Source organism: Manis javanica, chromosome X (assembly GCF_040802235.1).
Source record: "Manis javanica isolate MJ-LG chromosome X, MJ_LKY, whole genome shotgun sequence".
NCBI classification, from domain to species: Eukaryota; Metazoa; Chordata; class Mammalia; order Pholidota; family Manidae; genus Manis; species Manis javanica.
In genome coordinates, this window is record NC_133174.1 from 62,798,341 (window position 1) to 62,819,533 (window position 21,193).

At 35.8% G+C, this 21,193-nt stretch overlaps 1 protein-coding gene across 7 annotated transcripts in view; it reads right to left on the reverse strand.

Annotated features, from left to right (window-relative positions):
- ABCB7 (ATP binding cassette subfamily B member 7) overlaps positions 1–21,193 on the reverse strand; it is a 215,017-nt gene that overhangs the window by 77,252 nt on the left and 116,572 nt on the right. For 3 of the 7 annotated variants that reach the window (XM_036995635.2, XM_036995633.2, XM_073228205.1), the window contains 2 exons: positions 2,395–2,472; positions 278–364 (listed from right to left, as the gene is read on the reverse strand). The exons of 1 other annotated variant lie outside the window; for it this stretch is intronic. In XM_036995635.2, the coding sequence (XP_036851530.1) occupies positions 278–364; positions 2,395–2,472 (165 nt within the window). The remainder of the gene's footprint in view (positions 1–277; positions 365–2,394; positions 2,473–21,193) is intronic. 3 more of the 7 variants (XM_073228204.1, XM_036995634.2, XM_073228206.1) reach the window with 1 other exon arrangement.

Below are 21,193 nucleotides of genomic sequence, written 5' to 3' on the forward strand. Positions count from 1 at the left end.
TCTTTTGTAGTTAATCATGAAATTTTTTGTTTGTTTTTAAGCCTGACAAAATCTCATCTATATAACCATGGTCACTTCATATGGTTTAGTATTGGAAAACCTGCAGTTGTGTGAGTCAATCAAAATATTCTGAAACATAATAATCTTGATTATATCTATACAAGATTGTATCTATACAATCTGAAACATAATAATCTTGATTATATCTATACAAGATTGTATCTATACAAGCACAATCATCTACAAGCATTTCCAGTTACTGTTTATCAGCTCTTACCCCTTCTTTTGGGTCTGTGTGGAGTCCTCCTCCTGCATGACCATGCCAACATGTCCTCTTTTCTTTCAGTGGCCATGCCTGGAGAGCCTAGGTGACAATGATACCAAGCCATCCGTTAACTACTACAAAATTTCAGATCTTTAAAAATCTGACTTATGTCTAATCTAATGAAGGTCCCCCAAGCAGATTTAGAGGCATAGCTTTTAGCCTAGCAAAGCAAAACACCTGCATAATAAGCTTACATTTATACAAAGAATGGCATACAAAGAATGAGATATGACACTCATACAGAAGTTACTTTCTCTAAATAGTTCTCTCAATTAATTTTGAAATTAATGTCTAAAAGATTTAACTTGAATTACACTTCCATATGATGTCTACTGGCTTTCTTAATGTCATGTGTTACTACAGTACTGTGTAATCTGTTACTCTATCATTGACAAGCAAAGTATACTGTATAGTTAATTATATCCCATTTGCTTTCCATGCATATACATTTTTGCTTTACTATTTAATACAGTGGATTTTACATAACTGATTCTTTTTCTTATTGTGACTCACATATATATTTAGAAACAAAGTATTTTTTAATATTTCACAGTCTATCTTATGCTATAGGAATTTGCATACATGTTTTATCTTTCCTATTACATGGTAAATTCTTAAGATTAGGGAAGCGTCTTTTACCCTTGTATCTCCCATGGCATATACTACAGTGTCTTGCACATGGGCAGGGTAGGTTTCAATGCTTGTTGGATTAACTTACAAATCTCCCAACTAGCCTTGTAAATATGTAAACATCTTGCTTATTATCATTTTTTTAAAAAGGTCTTAAGAATACTGCTGAGGTAAGGCAAATATAAAAGATAAATCATTTGAGAAAATATAGTTGACAGGACATCATAAAGATTAGGTTTAAAATATAGGCTTGCTAATATTTAAAGCGTTTTCCCAATTAAAAAATACATAATGAAATGGACTGATATAATAATGCCTCTTCAGTAGCCAAAATCAGTAATTAATGAACAAGAGCACAGTTCTTTAAAAACACAAATGTATATTAATACAGTCTTAACAGTACCAGCTCTGGGCCAAGCTTTGCAAATGGAATCACAAAAAACAAAAGTGCCTTCTTGTTCTCATCTATTAACACACAAAAAGCAATGCTATAAATGCCATTAAGTTATTGAGTTTTGGATCAACCACCTTAAAGCATTTTTAAAGGGAATATATCAAAAGGTAATTTTTAGTGTGAGATGTCTCTTTGTGACATTTTTTTCTCTCTAAAAGACTGAGCAACAAGTTATATTAAGGGGACCAGTGAATACGACACAAGATAATGAGGTCTTCAACAAAGCAATCGATTAAAATATAAATAAACTTAGTGGCATCATGAACAATAAGAAGATGAAGCACATTCTCCCTTAAATTAAAACTTGAACTTAATAAGGGAAAATCTAATTGATTTCTACAGCCTCTGCATAAGTTACAACGTCTTGTACCTTAATGGCAAATAATTTTTAATCAGAAAGAAAAAATAATGGAAGTACCCTGCATTTAAGTAATCATCTTATTTTCTAGTCTTTTTCTATCTTGGAGAAGTCCTTTTCTCATTTTAAAGCACTGGGAATTTTTAAAGGTGTCTTTCACTTACTTTAGCAACGAAAAACAACCCTTATCAACATGTAAAGTCAGCATCACTTACTCCAAGGGCTTTAATAAGCTTGGAGTCCCTTGATATTCTGCTATCTGAGTATCTTCTAATGTAAAGAAACTTTACTCACTTAATAAACTTACAGCATTCTATATTTCAGATACAAATTACCAGGATAAATTTAAGTGTCCATGAGCTGCCATTACGTTTATAGAAGCTTTCTGAAAACATTACTCTAGTGGGCATTGATCTCGAAAGATTCAGACAGCTTTCATCAGGGGTAGAAAAATATCAGGAGTTCTTTCTCCATTTCCAGTAGCAGAAAAATACCTTCTTATTCATCTTCCCGGTATTTAGAAAAAGTGAAATTATTTGGAAACATAGTCATGTTAATCATAAACTGCTCCAAGGGCTTGTGTACTTTCCCTAATTAGAGGTAGTAGAAGTGTCCGCTTAATCTTACCCCTGCAGGATCTAATAACTGTGTTGAATTGCCTTTTCCCAGTCTCTGCCATTTGGTATGTCTTAATGACTTTGGGATCTGCAGAAGAAAAACAGGTGGGGGGGAAGTTTCAGAGTGGACAGTTACTATTCAAAGATTTCCTTTACTGTCCACAAACATAAACTAAAACTATAGCCAGTGTTAGAGAGATGGTTATGCTTAATACATACTGAAAAAGATAAAAAATAAAAAATAAAATGTATAAAGTAAATCATATTACTTGGGTCAATCTGTATTTTCTTTTTGCCCTCTTTCTCTCTAGGTATCTCTGCATTTGTTTCTTAAAGCCTTCAAGGTCTTCAACTCCATTTATTTATTTATTATTAAAGTATCATTGATATACAATCTTATGATGGTTTCACATATACAAAGCAGTGGTTCAACATTCACCCATATTATCAAAACCTCACCCCCTCCATTGCTGTCACTGTCTATCAACATAGTAAGATGTTATAGTCATTAATTGTATTATCTGTGATGTACTACCATCCCAGTGACCTACCTATGTTGTGATAGCACCCCTAATCCCCTTCTCCCTCCTCACCCCTTCCCCTTTAGTGACCATGAGTCTCTTCTCGATTTTTTAAATGGCTTTTATGCTCTTTTCAAACACTCCTACCTTTACTAAATTTTCTTGTTCTATCTTGTGTCTATTCCTTCGTAGTCTTAATCTCAATGCTAACTTTAGATACTGGCCATAAGATCAGTTTTGCCAAACACTTCTATGTAACTAACTGAGGGACTCCAATGAAAGATTCCTAAGCCATTCTTTTGTCTTGATAATGTTCCAAAAGTGGAGATGGAAGGAGGCAGAATAAAGAACCTCTTCATAGCAATACCAGATAGAAATCTCTAAAATGGACACACATCTTTCTGAAATATACCATTCATTTAGTGAGGAAAAAACTTGCTTCTTAGATCTAGTTTCTCTCAAAAGGCAGGTAACTCATAAGCTTTCCTGAAGCTATTAATGAGTTGTACAAATGGATTACTGTCTGAACATAAAAGTCAGTGTTGTACAATGCAAAAACAGCAAAAATAAAATCAATCAAAAAACCTATCTCCACACATTAAAAAAACTGACCAAATTACTGAGAAAATTAACTCATTTTCCAAAATGTAATTAACAGTAGTTGATTTCTGCCTGTGTATATTTATAGATATATAATGCATTCCATGAATTACAAAAATGTCAAAATACTGTTAGGAATGTTAAGTGGAAAGATAGACATGAGCAGCTGGAGGAGGGGAATATAAGGCTCAAAGAAGACACCCCAGATAAAGTTCAAAGGAAAAGCCATCCAAACTCTGCCCAGGTAGGGGGTCCCATGTGGAGACAACAAAGGCTTTGCAGGGAGATGTAACTTCCTCCCCAGCCAGATCTCAACAAACAGAACTAAGAAATGGCCAAATCACACCTCAGCATGGGGAAAGGACAAGCTCACTGAAAGGGATGACTGTACAGAAAAACCCATAAATCAAATAGCATCCACCTTGTCAATCAAAGAGGGGCCTCTTAACCAGAATGCAATATATAAGCCTCCCACCTAACAGATTGGGGCCTTTGTCTACCTTGACTCTGCCCAGCTCCTCCCTTGGAGTGTATTCAAATATAACTTTCACTCTACTTTGCTACTGTGTCTCAGCCTTTCAATTCTTTGTTGCAGAGGGGACAAGAACCGAGGACAACAAACTCAACCCATAACCATACCAATGGTTGTTTGTATACTGTCTTGCCAAAACCAAGCTCCTACACCATTCCATTTATCCTCAAACCTCTACAAACCATCCACTGTCATGATGACTTTCTAGTGCTTAACTCAGTTTGTGTTCCTCACTGCTTTTCTCCAATACTCAGACCTTATACAAGCTTTAACTCCTCATTTTCCTGTTTTTCATAAGCCCCTAGTTCAAGAAACTGCACATCAAGGAAAGTAGTGCACAAGCATACACAATTTACTCTTCTTTGACTTTCATAATTTGCCCAGGTATCTCAAGTAAATGACTATCCACCTCTTCTTTCCTCTCAAAACTATTCCTATATATGACAAATAGGTAAACGATGGATTAAGTTGGTAATACACTTAAATTAACAGTTAAAACATATGCTCTGAAGTGATATTTTCAAAATAAACACAATTTACCATAAAATCTAAGCTATTGAAAAGATCCATAAAACCATGTCAGAATTTCTAGCTATCTCTTTAGCCTTCTCTAATTGACCCATTTTTTTTCTTTAAGCATCAGCATTCAAAGTAAATAATTTTTAAATGTTCATATTCCAACTGAAATTCTAGTACTAAAATAGCACTGTTAAAATTATAAACTATTTCAGGCACATAAAAAGCTCAGAAAACAATATAATGAATACACGTGTCATCACTACCCAACCTAAGAAATAACATAGAAAGGAAAACCCCCAACATGCTGCTCTAGAATGTCATCTCCCTGTTCCCCAGAGAGAATCAACATTGATTAGTTAAAACATCTTTTACTGTAAAAGGAACAGGAACAGTCACATAATGGATTAACTCCTATTGAGAGCTAGTTCCACCACTATTTAAGAAATTTTTCTATGGAAAAATGTTCTGAGTTCTAAACAGACTTATGAACAATTCTGAAACAATGCATGTGTAAATCAGGGTTGCCTCTACTTTTAAAACCTGAAAGGAAGGGTTTATAGCAAAAAACTCTTTCACTTAAAGATGAAGGCGGGGTATCCAAGATGACAGTATAGGAAGATCCTAAACTCATTTCCTGCTTTGGACACAACAAACCTACAGCTACATATGGGTCATTTCCTTCTGAAACAGATAGATGAACCTGCTCTCAATAAAAAGTAGAAAAAGGACTACATAGAAATGGGTAGGAGAGGGAAATAAATGTCTTACAAAAATCCCCACCCCCAGGTCTGAACACACAATAGGGAGGGATCTCACCAGACAGGTGTTTTCTCCTGGAGGAGTGAGGTTGGTGTCATGACATTGGAACTCTGGCTCCTGGGATCTGCACCAGAGAGATGAGAACCCAGATCATGTGGCCTGGAAAACAGTGCTGACATCTGGGGCTCCCAAAGTGCTATAGGAAACTGAGATTCTCCTCTTAGAAGGCTCATGTGTGGTATTCCCCACCCCAAGACCCAGCAAAAACACAGAAGTTCAAAAAAATGCTAGACAATGTGAGGGAGATTCATTTGCTGATCTGGAAGCATTAACTGGAGAGGCAGGGGACAGCTGAAAGGCCACTGGAGATGGAAGCACCGGCAGGTGTTACTGTTGTACTCTCCACATAGCCTACAAACCCAGACATGTGAGCTCAGATGTAGCACCCTCCTGCCACTTGCTGGGAAGGGGAGGGACAAGTGCTCATGGCACCTACTGAGGCCAGAGAGTACAGGCAATTTCAACAATCTCCTAATCCCTGGCTGGGGTGGATAAGCACAAATGGTTGTGGAGTTATCCCACTCTATAGCTAAACTCTGCAAGTGTGGGTGGCTGCCACACTTATGGCTGGAGCTGGTGAACACAAGCAGTCACAGCATTTTTCAGCTCTCAGCATAAAGCTTGCATGCCCACACAGACAAGGCACTTTCCCACTGCACTGCTGAAGCCCATGGGAAGCACAGAGTCAAGAGCTTTTCTTGTCTCCTTTCTAAGCTGGCAAACACACCCCAACCTCTACACTACTTCGCTAAAGCCAGTGGGTATGTGCAAATCACATACGGACACTCCAAGAACAACTGGCTCTAATGGCCAAGAAGACTGGCATTCTAGAGCTCCAAGGACCTGCAACAATGGGAAAGACAACTCTTGGCAGGACCCCACTCCCAGGGTAGGGAACAGACAGCAGACTGAAAAAGAAAAACCCTGCTAAAAAGAACTATTTACATAGCCTGGAGCTTCTGTTTAGGGGACAAGCTTCAGGTTTCTCACACATATAGAGGTTAAGGAGAAGCTTCCCAGGAAATGTAAGCAGGAAGATAGCATCCTTGAGCACTCACTCCCTTGGACTCACTACAGCTCAACAAAACTTTCCAGAATGGAGCTCAACAAGACTTCACAGAATGAAGCATAAAATGAGCAAAGACATTCATCTGTAGCCCTGATTGATGTCACTTTCACACAGGGAATAAGTCTGTATCTCTTGGTCTGGGGGCGAGCAGGGATTATGACTGGCCCCACAGAACTGTACATATTCACATACTTAAAAAGCTGCTGCCTGAGGGTTTGGTTTCTTAGCAGCCTGAAACTAAGTGCTCAGTGAGATTTCTTCCCTTGATCACTGACAGGTCTTGGTATACCCTCAATAATCGGAGCATAGCAAATAAATCAGGTGGCTTTGACAATCACAAAGGTTCAAGAGACATCTAAGAGCTAGGGTAAGCTTGAATAAGATGTATCATCACATGAGGTTATTCCTTCAAGAATGAGAGATATAGCTGTTTCACCTAATACATAGGAACAAATACAGAGAGTCAAGCAAAATAAGGAAATAGAAATATGTTCCAAACAAACAAAAAAAGACAAAACCTCAGAAAAAGACCCTAAGGATACGGAGCTAGTAATCTACCTGATGAATAATTCAAAGCAATGATCATAACAATTCTCACCAAAACTGGAAGAAGACTGGGTGAACACAGCGAGAACTACAACAAAGAAACAGAAAACATAAGAGAGTACCAAACAAAAGTAACAGAGCTGAAGAATGTAACAACTAAACTGAAAAATACACTAGAGGGGCTCAGTAACAGAATGGATGAAGAACGGGAGTGGATCAGAGAGCTGGAAGATAAAGCAATGGAAATCATACAGAGGAGCAAAAAGAAAAAAAGATTAAGAAAATGAAGATAACGTAAGGGACTTCTAAGACAACAAGAAGAAGAACAGAATTTGTATTATAGGGATTCCAGAAGAAGAAAAGAGAAAAGGGGGCTGAAAACTTCCCTAACCTAGGGAAGGAAACAGACATCAAGATCCAGGAAGTCAGAAGAGTTCCAAATAAGATAAACCCAAAGAGAGTTACACCAAGACACATAATAATTAAAATTTCAGAAGTTAAAGACAGAAAATTTAAAAACCAGCTAGAGAAAACAAATTGCTACGTACAAGGGAAATGCCATAAGATTCTCAGCAGATTTCTTGGCAGAAAACTCTACAGGCCAGAAGGGGGTGCTTTTACATATTCAAAATGCTGGAAGGAAAAACTTCTAACCAAAAATACTCTTCACAGCAAGATTATCATTCTTATTTGAAGGCAAGATAAGGAATTTTTCAGACAAAAGCTAAAGGAGCTCATCACTATTCAAACAAGCCTTACCAAAAATATTAAAGAGACTTCTTTAAGGTGAAGAGAAATGGCACTACTTAACAAGAAAACATATGAAAGTAGAAATCTCACTGGAACAGGTAAATATGTAGTACATGTACTAAATAAATCACTTATAAAGCTACTAACAAAGTTTAAAAAATGACAAAAGTAGGAAAATTAAAACCACAATAATTAAAGAAGGGATACATATAATGAAAATATGTAAAAAAGTGACATCAAAAAACACAAAATGTGGGGTTCAGGGAATATAAATATTCAGTTTGGGAATGTGTTCAAGTTTAAGTTGCCTTCAACTCAAAAGAGATTGTTACATACATAAGCTCATATTTGTGAACCTCATGGTAGCCCCCAAAATGAAAACCTGTAGTAAATACACACATGAAAATGAGAAAGGAATCTAAACAGAACACTGAAGAAAGTCATCAAACCACAGGGGAAGAGAAAAAGAGAAGAACAGAGTGGAACTATAAAAGCAGCCAGAAAACAATTAATAAAATGGCAATAAATACAGCTGACCCTTGAAAAATAAAGGTTTGAGCTGCACAGGTCCACTTATGAGTGGATTCTTTTCAATAAATATATTGGAAAAAAATTTGGAGATTTGCAATAATTTGAAAGAACATTTTCTTTTCTCTAAATTACTTTATGGTAAGAATGCTGTATATATAATATATATATAACATAAAATATGGGTTAATTGACTGTATTTACTATTGGTAAGGTTTCCAGTCAACAGTAGGCTATTACCAGTTATTTGGAAAGTCAGTTGTTATACACAAATTTTCAGCTTCATGGGGCTGGTGTTCCTAACAACTGTGTTGATCAATGGTCAACTGTATACACTTATCAAAAACTACTTTAAATGTAAATGGGCTAAATTCTCTAGTCAAAAACATAAAGTGGCTGAATAGAAAAAAAAACAAATTTATATATTATGCACAAGAGATTCACTTCAGAAGGACACACAGAGACTGAAAATAAAAAGATGGAAAAAGATATTTCATGTAAATGGAAATGAAAAGAAAGCTGGTATAGCTACTCATATCAGAACAAATAGACTTTAAAACAAACACTGTAGTAAAGAACAATCAACCCAGCAAAAAAGATATAACATTTATAAATATATATGCACCCAAAGTAGGGGCACCAAAATATAAAAAGCAAATATTAACAGATCTTAATATTAACAGATCTTAAGTGAGAGATTTAGAGCAGTACATCAATAGTAGGGAGTTTTAACACTTCACTTACATTAAAGGCTAGATCACTCAGACAGAAAATCAATAAGGAAGCAGTGGCCTTAAACAACACATTAGACCAGATGGGCTTAACAAACATACACAGAACTTTCCATCCAATAGCAGCAGAATAAACATTCGCACATGCATATGGAACATTCTCCAGAATAAATCATAAAAGGCCACAAAACAAGTATCAATAAATTCAAGAAGACAGAAATCATATCAAGTACCTTTTCTAATGAAAACAGTATGAAACCAGACATCAGTTAAAAGAAAACTGGAGAAACTACATATTCAAATCCTGGGTCATAGAAGAAATCAAAAGAGAAACAAACAAACAAAAAACCTAGAGCCAAATAAACACAGAATTTTGTATGTTTACCGAAATCTGTTAGATGCAGTAAAAGTGGTTATAACAGGAAAGTTTATAGCAATATAGGCTGACCTCAAGAAATAAGAGAAATATCAAACAATCTAATATTACACCTAAAGGAAGTAGAAAAAACAAACAATATTTGCATGGGCAAGGGAAACAAAAGCAAAAATGAGCAAATGGGGCTACATCAAACTTAAAAGCTTCTGTACAGCAAATGATACCATCAGCAAAACAAAAAGGCAACATACAATATGGGAGAATATATTCACCAATGATTAATTTGACAAGGGGTTGATGTCCCTGATATATAAAGAACTCATATACCTCAACACTAAAAAACAAATAACCTGATTAAAACAAGGGCAAAGGACCTGAACAGACATTTTTGAAATGAAATACAGATGGCAATAGGCACCCTCTACATCACTAATCAAGGAAATACATATCAAAACCTCACACCACTCAGAATGGCCACTCTCCAGAAGACAAGAAATAACAAGTGTTGACAAGGACATGAAGAAAAAGGGACACTGACACTGTTGGTAGGAATGTCAACTGGTGCAGCCACTATGGAAAGCAGTATGGAGGGTCCTCAAAAAACTTAAAATGGAAATACCATATGACCCAGTAACTCCACTTGTGAGAATTTCCCCGAAGAAAATAAAATTGCTGATTCAAAAACAAAAAGATATATGCACCCCTATATTTATTGTTGCATTACTTACAATAGCAAAGACATGGAAATAACTAGTATCCATCAATAGGTGAATGGATATAGATGTGGATCATATAAGCAAAGGAATATTATTCCACATTAAAAAGAAAGAGATCCTGCCATTTGCTACAGCATGCAAGGACCTAGAGCGTATTATGCTAAGTGAAATAAGCCAGGAAGAGAAAGACAAGTATCATATGCTCTCACTTATATGTGGAATCTAAAAGGCAAACAAAACAAAATGAACAAGACAGCAGAAGACTCAAACTGGTGGTTACCATGAGGGAGCGACTGGAGTGAGTAGATGAAAGAGGTGAAGGGGATAAAAAGGTACAAAATCTCAATCATAACATAACTTAGTCACAAGGATGGAAGTACAGCAAAGAGAATATAGTTAATAGCTCTGAAACATCTTTCTGTCTACAGATAGTAACTACACTAGTTGGCGCAAAGATTTAACAATGTATATAACTCGAGTCACTATATAGTATGCTTGAAATCAATATTGTATATCAACTACACTTCAACAAAAAATAACAACAGAAAAGAAAAAAAAACAAAGAACAAAGCCTAAAATTACTAGTTGGAAGGAAATAAATATCAGAACACAAATAAATGAAATAGAGACAAAAATACAAAAGATCAATGAAACTAAGAATAGGTTTTTTGAAAATATATTTAAAAATTAACAAAGCTTTAGCTAGATTTGCCAAGAAATAGAGGGCACAAACAAAACCAGAAAGAGAAATTACAAATGATACAACAGAAATACAAAGGATCATGAGACACTACTATGAAAAATTATATGCCAACAATTTGGACAACCTATAAGAAATGGATAAATTCTTAGAAATTTATATACTTCCAAGAGTGAATCAGAAGAAGTAGAAAATCTGAATAGATCAATTTCAAGTAAGAAGATTCAATCAAGAATTGAAAACTGTCCAACAGATATCCAGGACAAGATGGCTTCATGGGTCAATTCTACAAAACATTCAAAGATTTAATACCCATCACTTTCAAACTCTTTCAAAAAAGTGAAGAGGAGGGAAAGCTTCCAAACTTATTTTACAGGGCCAGCAATACCTTTATACCAACAAAAGACAAGGACGTCACACACAAGAAAGATTACAAGTCAATATCCCTGATGGAAAAAGATGCAAAAATCCTCAACAGAATATCAGCAAAACGTTAAAAGAATCATACACCATGATCAAGTAAGGTTTATTTGAGGGATGCAAGGATGGTTCAACATCTGCAAATCAAACATGATATACTGCCTTATCAAGATAAAAGATAAAAATCACAGGATCATCTGAATACATGAAAAAAAGCATTTGACAAAACTCAACATCTATTTATGATAAAAACTAAACAAAGCGGTCATAGAGGGAACATGTCTTAGCAAATGACATATATGGCAAGTCCACAACTCATCTATCAAATGGTGAAAAGTTGAATGATTTTCCTCTAATGTCACAAGCAAGACATGGATACACACTATGCCTACTTTTATTTCTATTTTTATTAAGGTATCACTGATATACAATCTTATGCTCACATTTCACATGAGCAAGACTGTGGTTACTATATTTCCCCTATTATCAAGAACCCACCATATACCACATTACAGTCACTATCCATCAGTATAATAAGATTCTCTGTGCTATACTTCCTTCCCTGTGCCCCCCCATATTATGTGTGCTAATCACTGTCCCTTAATCCTCTTACCCTCCCTTCCCACCTACCCTCCCCAGTTCCCTTCCCTTTGGTAACTGTTAGTCCATTCTTGGGTTTTGGGAGTTTGCTGCTGTTTTGATCCTTCAGTTTTTCCTTTGTTGTTATACTCCACAAATGAGTGAAATCATTTGGTACTTGTCTTTCTCCGCCTGGCTTATTTCACTGAGCATAATACCCTCTAGCTCCAACTTGCAAATGGTAAGATCTGTGTTCTTACGGTAAAATAATATTCCATTGTGTACATGCACCACATCTTCTTTATCCATTCATGTACAGATGGACACTTAGGCTGATTTCATGTCTTGGTATTATAAATAGTGCTGCAATAAACACAGGAGTACATATGTCCTTTTGAATCTGGGATACTGTATTCTTAGGGTAAATTCCTAGGAGTGGAATTCCAGGGTCAAATAGTATTTCTATTTTTAGATTTTTGAGGAATCTCCATTCTATTTTCCACAGTGGTTAAACTACTTTACATTCCCACCAGCAGTGGAGGAGGGTTCTCCTTTCTCCACATCCTCACCAGTATTTGTTGTTGTTTGTCATTTGGATGGTGGCCATCCTAACTGGTGTGAGGTGACATCTCATTGTGGTTTTAATTTGCATTTCTCTGATTAGCAATGTGGAGCATCTTTTCCTGTGCCTGCTGGCCATCTGAATTTCTTCTTTGGAGAAATGTCTGTTCAGATCCTTTACCCATTTTTTAATTGGGTTACTTGCTTTTTGGGTGTTGAGGTACATGAGCTCTTTGTATATTTTGGATGGCAATCCTTATTGGATATGTCACTTATGAATATATTCTCCCATACTGTAGGATGCGTTTTTGTTCTATTGATGGTGTCCTTTACCATACAGAAGCTTTTTAGTTTGATATACTCCCACTTTTTCATTTATGCTTTTGTTTCCTGTGCCTGAGGAGATATGTTCATGAAAAAGTTGTTCGTGTTTATATTTGAGAGTTTTGCCTATGTTTTCTTCTAAGAGTTTTATGATTTCATGACTTACATTCAGGTCTTTGATCCATTTCGAATTTACTTTTGTGCATGGGGTTAGACAATGATCCTATTTCATTCTCTTACATGTAGCTATCTAGTTTTGCCAATATCAGTTGTTGAAGAGGTTGTCATTTCCCCATTGTATGTCCATGGCTCCTTTATCATATATTAATTGGCTATATATGTGTGGGTTTCTATCTGGGCTCTCTATATTGTTTCATTGATCTATGGGTCTGTTCTTGTGCCAGTACCAAATTGATGATTACTGTGGCTTTGTAGTAGAGCTTGAAGTTGAGGAGCATAATCCACCCACATTTATTCTTCATTCTCAGTATTATTTTATATGTGGTTCCATATGATTTTTAGGACTATTTGTTCCAGTTCTTTGAAGAATGCTATTGGAATTTTGATAGGGATTACATTGAATCTGTAGATTGCTTTAGGCAGGATGACCATTTTGACAATATTAATTCTTCCTACCCAAGAGCATGGGATGCATTTCTATTTATTAGTGTCCTCTTTAATTTCTCATAAGAGTGTCTTGCACTTTTCAGTGCATAGGTCTTTCACTTCCTTGGTTAGGTTTATTCCTAGGTATTTATTCTTTTTGCCGCAATTGTAAATGGAATTGTTTTCCAGATTTCCCTTTCTGCTAGTTCATTGGTAGTGTAAAGAAATTCAACAGATTTGTGTGTATTAATTTTGTATCCTGCAACTTTTGCTGAATTACAATAATAGTTCGAGTAGTTTTGGAGTGGATTCTTTAGGGTTTATTATGTGAATATAATGTCATCTGTAAACAGTGACAGTTTGACACTTTCCTTACCAATTTAGATGCTTTGTATTTCTTTGTGTTGTTTGATTGCTGTGGCTAGGACCTCCAGTACTATGTTGAATAAAAGTGGGAAGAGTGGGCATCCTTGTCTTGTTCCTGATCTTAGAGGAAAGGCTTTCAGCTTTTCACTGTTAAGTATGATTTGGCTGTGGGTTTTTCGTATGTGGCTTTTATTATGTTGAGATACTTGCCATCTATACCCATTTTGTTAAGAGTTTTTACCATGAATGGATGTTGAATTTTATCAAATGCTTTTTTTGCATCTATGGAGATGATCATGTGATTTTTGTCCTTTTTATTGATGTAGTGGATGACATTGATGGATTTTTGAATGTTCTACCATCCTTGCAACCCTAGGATAAATCCTAATTGATCATGATTTATGAAACTCTTTGATGTATTTTTTTAATCGGTTTGCTAATATTTTGTTGAGGATTTTTGCATCTTTTTCCATCAGGGATATTGACTTGTAATCTTTCTTGTGTGTGATGTCCTTGTCTTTTGTTGGTATAAAGGTATTGCTGGCCCTGTAAAATAAGTTTGGAAGCTTTCCCTCCTCTTCACTTTTTTGAAAGAGTTTGAAAGTGATGGGTATTAAATCTTTGAATGTTTTGTAGAATTGACCCATGAAGCCATCTTGTCCTGGATATCTGTTGGACAGTTTTCAATTCTTGATTGAATCTTCTTACTTGAAATTGATCTATTCAGATTTTCTACTTCTTCTGATTCACTCTTGGAAGTATATAAATTTCTAAGAATTTATCCATTTCTTATAGGTTGTCCAAATTGTTGGCATATAATTTTTCATAGTAGTGTCTCATGATCCTTTGTATTTCTGTTGTATCATTTGTAATTTCTCTTTCTGGTTTTGTTTGTGCCCTCTATTTCTTGGCAAATCTAGCTAAAGCTTTGTTAATTTTTAAATATATTTTCAAAAAACCTATTCTTAGTTTCATTGATCTTTTGTATTTTTGTCTCTATTTCATTTATTTGTGTTCTGATATTTATTTCCTTCCAACTAGTAATTTTAGGCTTTGTTCTTTGTTTTTTTTTCTTTTCTGTTGTTATTTTTTGTTGAAGTGTAGTTGATATACAATATTGATTTCAAGCATACTATATAGTGACTCGAGTTATATACATTGTTAAATCTTTGCGCCAACTAGTGTAGTTACTAATCCCTTCTTCAAATTTAAATGATAATCTTTCCAGATAGAGTACTCTTGGCTCAAGGCCCTTCTGTTTCATTGCATTGAATATATCATGTCACTCCTTTCTGGCCTGTTAGGTTTCTGCTGAGAAGTCTGATGATAGCCTAATGGGTTTTTCTTTGTAGGTGATCTTTTTCCTCTCTCTGGCTGCTTTTAATACTCTGTCCTTGCCCTTCATCTCTGCCATTTTAATTATTATATGTCTTGGTGCTGTCTTCCTTGGGTCCCTTGTGTTGGGAGATCTGTGGACTTCCATGGTCTGAGAGAATATTTCCTTCCCCTGATTGGGGAAGTTTTCAGTGATTATTTTTTTCAAAGACACTTTCTATCTCTTTTTCTCTTTCTTCTTCTTCTGGTATCCCTATAATGCGATTATTGTTCCATTTGGTTCGATCACAGATTTCTCTTAATATTCTTTCATTCTTAGAGATCCTTTTCTCTCTCTTCCTTACCTTCTCTGTAGTCCTGTTCTCTAATTTCTATTACATTTACTTTCTCCTCTACCTCATCTAATCTTCTTTTAAATCCCTCCATTGTTTGTTTCATTTTAGTTATCTCTCTTCTGAATTCGTCCCATAACTCTTTAATATTTTTCTGTTGCTCCATTAGCACGCTTATGACTTTTATTTTGAATTATTTTTCAGGATGATTGGTGATTTCCATCTAATCGAATCCTCTTTCTGGTGTTTGAGCAATTTTGGATTGAACCAGTTTCTTCTGCCTTTTCATAGTCCTGGAGTGATGGGAGTGGTTTCAAGTGAGCAGTGCAGGTGTCAGCTGGGAGGAGAAAGTCCCTTCCTGCTTGCTGGTCACCATGCCTGTCTTGACTGTCTTTTCCTATTAACTGCACACAGGAGCGGTTAATCTCTAAACTGCCATGGGTGGGGCAGCCCTCAGGATGCTCTAAGGCAATGGTGGGGGTCACAGGTGAGCAGCGTGGGAGTCTGCCACAAGGACAAAGCCCTTTCATGCTTCCCTGTTGTAGTGCCTGGCTTAGCTGTCAGTGCCGGTTAACTGTGTGCAGGGAATGGCCTCTGGGTTAATCCCCTAAACTGCCATGGGCAGGGTGGCCATCAGGATGGCCTAGGGTGATCAGGGGGTCACAATCAAGCAGTGCAGGAATCTGCCACAAGGACAAAGCCCTTTTGTGCTTCTAGGTCACTACACCTGTCTCTGCTATCTGTGCCAATTAACCATGCATAGGGAACAGCCTCTGCACTGAGCCCCTAAGCTGCCATGGGTGGGGTGGCCCTCGGTATGGCCTAGGGCAATGGCAGGGGTCGCAGGCAAGTGGTGTGCATGTCTCCTGTGAGGACAAAGCCTTTTCATGCTTCCTGGTTGCCATGCCTGTCTTCACTGTGCGGGCTGGTTAGCTGAACATACGGAGTGGCCTCTGGGTTGATCCCTTAAGCTGCCATGGGCAAGGCGGCCCTCGGGATGGCCTACATATGCCCACTTTTATTTAATGAAGTATTTGAAGTCCTAGCCACAGCAATTAGGCAAGAAAACAAAAAACACATATAAACTGGAAAAGGAGAAGTACAATCGTTACTATTTGCAGATGACAAGATACTATGCATAGAAAACCTTAAAGTCTCCACCAAAAAACTCTTACACCTCATGAATCCAGTAAAGTTGCAGAACATAAAATTATTAAAAAATCTGTTGTTTCTATACACTAATATGCTATCAGAAAGAGAAATCAAGAAAATTCCATTAAAAAGAATAAAATACCTAGGAATAAACTTTAGCCAAGGAGATGAATGTACTGTACAACTAAATCTGTAAGACACTGATGAAAGAAACTGAAGCATACACAAATAAATGGAAAGATTTACGGTGTTCACAGATTGGAAGAATTAGTATTGTTAATGTTTATACTAGTCAAAGCAATCTAAAGATTCCATGCAATTCCTATTGAAATTCTAATGGCATATTTCATACAAGTAGTACAAACAATTCTAAAATTTGAATGTAACCACAGAGGACCCTAATAGTCAAAGCAATCTTGAGAAAGAACAACAAAGTGGGAAGCATCACACTCCCTGAGTCCAACTCTAATACAAAGCTATAGAAATCAAAACAGTATGGTATTGCCAGAAAAACACACATAAATGAATCGGAATAGAGTGCCCAGAAATAAACCCATGGATATGCAATCAATTAATATACAACAAAAGAGGCAAGAATATACAATGGGGAAAGGATAGTTTCTTTAATAAATGGTGGGAAAACTGGGTACCTATACACACACAAAAAAAGGACTACTTACTATCTTACACCATACACAAAAGTAAACTTGAAGTGAATTTGAATTAAAGACTTGAATTTAAGACCTGAAACCTTAAAACTGTTAGAACAAAAGATAGGCAGTAAATTCCTTGACACTGGCCTTGTGTTTTTCTGGGGGTGGGGTGGCGATCTGACTCCAAAGGCAAGAACAAAAGCAAATATAAACAAATAGGATTATGCTAAACTAAAAAATTTCTGCACAGCAAAGGAAATCTTCAACAAAATGAAAAGGCAATGTACTGAATGGGAGAAGATATCTGCAAATCATATATTTGATAAGGGGTTAATATACAAAGTATATAAAGAACTTACACAACCCAGTAAAAACAATGATACAATTAAAAAATGGGCAGAGGATCTCAACAGACATTTTTTCAAAGAAGACATACAGATGGCCAAGAGGCACATGAAAAGATGCTCAACATCAAGATTCATCAGGAAAATACGAATCAAAAGCATGAGATACCATTTGATATCTGCTATGATGGCTATATTAGACATCTATAGACATTATAGATGGCTATAAAGAACAGTAACAAGTGTTGGAGAGGATATGGAGAAAAGGGAACTATTATGCACTATTGGTAGGAATGTAAACTGGTGTATCTGCTATGGAAAATATTACAGAGTTTTCTCAAAAAGTTAAAAACAGAGCTACCATATCATCCAGCAATTCCACTACTGGATATCAAGCCAAAGAAAATGAAAACACAAATTTGAAAAGACATATACACCCCTATGCTCACTGCAGGATTATTTACCATAACTAAGATATGAAAACAACCTATGTGCCATTGATGGATGAATGGATAACGAAGATATGCTATATACAGAAAATGGAATACTACTCATACATAAAATAGAATGAATTATTGCCATTTGTAACAATATGGAGGAGCCTTGAGGATATTAAGCTAAGTGAAATAATTCACACAGAGGAAGACAAATACTGCATGATTTCACTTATATGTGGAAACTAAAACACAAGACAAAGAAAACAAGAAAACCAAGACTCACAGAGACAGAGAACAGTTTGATGATTTCCAGAAGGGATGAGGGTTATGGTGGGGAGTAAACTGGGTGAAAAGGATTAAGAAGTACAAAATTCCAGTCATAACAATATCCATCATATCATAGATAAATTTTCACAAATGCCTAGGGTGCCTAAATGGTTTTCTTGGCTTCACTGGAGATGGATGGTAATTATAGATTTGCTTTGTTTATGTCACCGTATTCCTATTATATTAATATGTGTGTGCAAATTAGTTAGTAGTTTAAAACCTATACATACTAAAGGTACTATACAAGAAGATATGTCAAAGAAATAATCAATCCTCCCATGTTTCCTTCATATGCTACATCTATAGCTTTTCTTCTTCCTTCCTAATTACAACCCTTAAATAGAATTCGTGCCTCATATCGAATTTACCGAGTATCATAATTCCTCCAGGTGGTAAAGATACCTCGAGACAAGTGCTGGGCATAGAAGCCACAGGGCATAAATCTGCAAAGAAGTAAAAAGCTAACCTTTGCAAACAATATGGCTTCTCTCTCACTTACCAACTTTACATTTCCCTGTATGGCCCCGGAAGATGACTGGTTAGCCAGAGACGGGTAAGATTCCTCAAGGGAGGAACAACCTAAGACAGGCACAGTCGCAGGGGGGCCATCAGGTGAGAATTTGGGGATCAACAGAGGTGAGGCGCAGAACCTCACCCCCCCTGCTTTGAGAGAAATCTTCTGCATCCTTGGATGTCTTGCTGCCCTTGTCTAGCTTCGATTAATACTTAGTCCATAGGCACACACCTGATCATCTGATCATCTACATTTGCCCTCTTACAGCACTAAACTATGTTTTCTACCTTTATCTTGCATCTACCTACCACTTCAGCATTTTATTAAAAATAATAATAATAATAATAATAGGAGAAATGTGGGATCAACATATAAATCAAGTACAAAAATCAAACGAATATTCATATTTGACCTGATTGTTTATAGGTCATAATGCATGATCAAAACCGAAAGTTTCTGTGATGAATGCCCTTGTACTGTTCACCATGTAAGAATTTATTCACTATGTAAGAATTCGTTCACCATGTAAGAACTTGTTCGTTATGCTTCAGAAGATTGGAGACTGACGAGAATTAGGCTTGAGATGGATTAATGATTGTACATTGAGCGTTGACCCCCCTATACTGAATTTATTGTTGTTAACAACCATTTGATCAATAAATATGAGAGATGCCCTCTCAAAAAAAAAAAAATTCCAGTCATAAAATAAATAAGTCAAAGGGATTTAAAGTATAGCATGGGGAATATAATCAATAATATTATACTATCTTTTATGGTGACAGATGGTAACTAGACTTCTAGTGGTGACCATTTTGCAGCATGTACAAATGTTTAGCCACTATGCTGTATGCCTGCAACTTAAAACATTAGATGTCAATTATAGCACAATAAATATTTAAAAATGGAAGTGGGCAAGAAGAGAAGCAAGATGAGTAATTTTGTGAAACTTGATGTGAATGAAAAGTAAAGGGTTGGATGAGATACAATCTAAGGTCTCTTCCAACACTGAAATTCTATTTTTATGGAATAAAATGAAAGTCTGCTGTTAGTAACTGGATTTTAGAAATGTTAAATGAATAGATTATAATTTATTTCTTCAATAAATCTGGCATCTGAATATATTTCTAATCATCTCTCCAAAGCCACACACAGCAATATATTGTGTATTACTGAAGAGAACAGACATAACTAATGTACATAGATACCAAATAAATGCAGTATACTGAAAATGAAAATCTGCCAGTCCATTTGAAGAGGGAGTTAAGTTAAAATGTTTACACTGGAGAGTCATGTGCATTTTACCTAAGAAAGAAGAAATTATAGAAGAACCTAAAAGTTAAGAATTTTGTGTGTTTCAAGTCAAATAATGTACGCTCTTATTTATATTGGCACTATTCATCCACTAATCATTTAAAATATTAGTCCTATATAGACAATTGCATAGGCACAATATCCTGGTCTCTGTATATATTCAATATTAATACAAGGAATATCAACACTAAAACCCTCAATCTAGCAGATAGAACCACATCCATGCAAATGAAACCAAGACCCAGGGAAGAAACCTGGTTAAATTGAAACCCATTCCATTACAATTGCATTGTTTCTTTAAGGTAAAAATTCAATCTTTACTAAAAGTAATCATATTAAATAACATTTTTATTAATTACTAGATATGACTGCATCCTTTTTTCACAAGTTAACTTTCATAATTAAAGTTATGTTGAGTGCTTATGACACCTTAAGAATTACCTAATCAAAAGAGATTAAAGTACAATTTGCACATTGTCAACCCACCAGGGATTTTGTAATCAATTATATATTATGCATTCCTGAAGCTTTTGAAACAAAACTAAGTTTAGAAGTATCCATCTATGATGCAGGTAATGCTTAACAGTATCAAATAGTCATGTCTGAACACTGCTTTCATCAGACCACTGCATTTAAATGTTTTACAGTTAACATTAAGTTCTTAATATATTTTAAAAGAAACAGTTGTGATTTATATTTACCTACTCTAGAAGTAGGTGTTCTACATTTAACCTACTTTGAAAGTATTAAAGCCTAAGATACATGTCATTTAAACTTGGTTTTCTTCCCAAATGCCTAGAGACCAGGTGAGAGGAAGAGGGGGAAAGACAGAGGAGAGCAGGGGAATCAGAGGGAGTAGAGGGAAATAATTATATTTCTCAACTGAAAGTTGAGGATAAAGGATTTCCTTCAGTGCATTATAAATTCAATAAATACTTACTGAATGAGTGAATAAATGGCAGTGTAGAATGACGCTTTCAAACAGCTCAAATCACCCAAGTATTCATTTGTTAAACCACAAAATTATTAGGTTGAACTCCATCTCTATCAAACTTGATGACTTTAGAACAGAAATTGAAAAAATTTTTCTCTCTGAAGGGTCAAATAGTAAATATTTTAGCGTTTGCAGTCATACAATCTC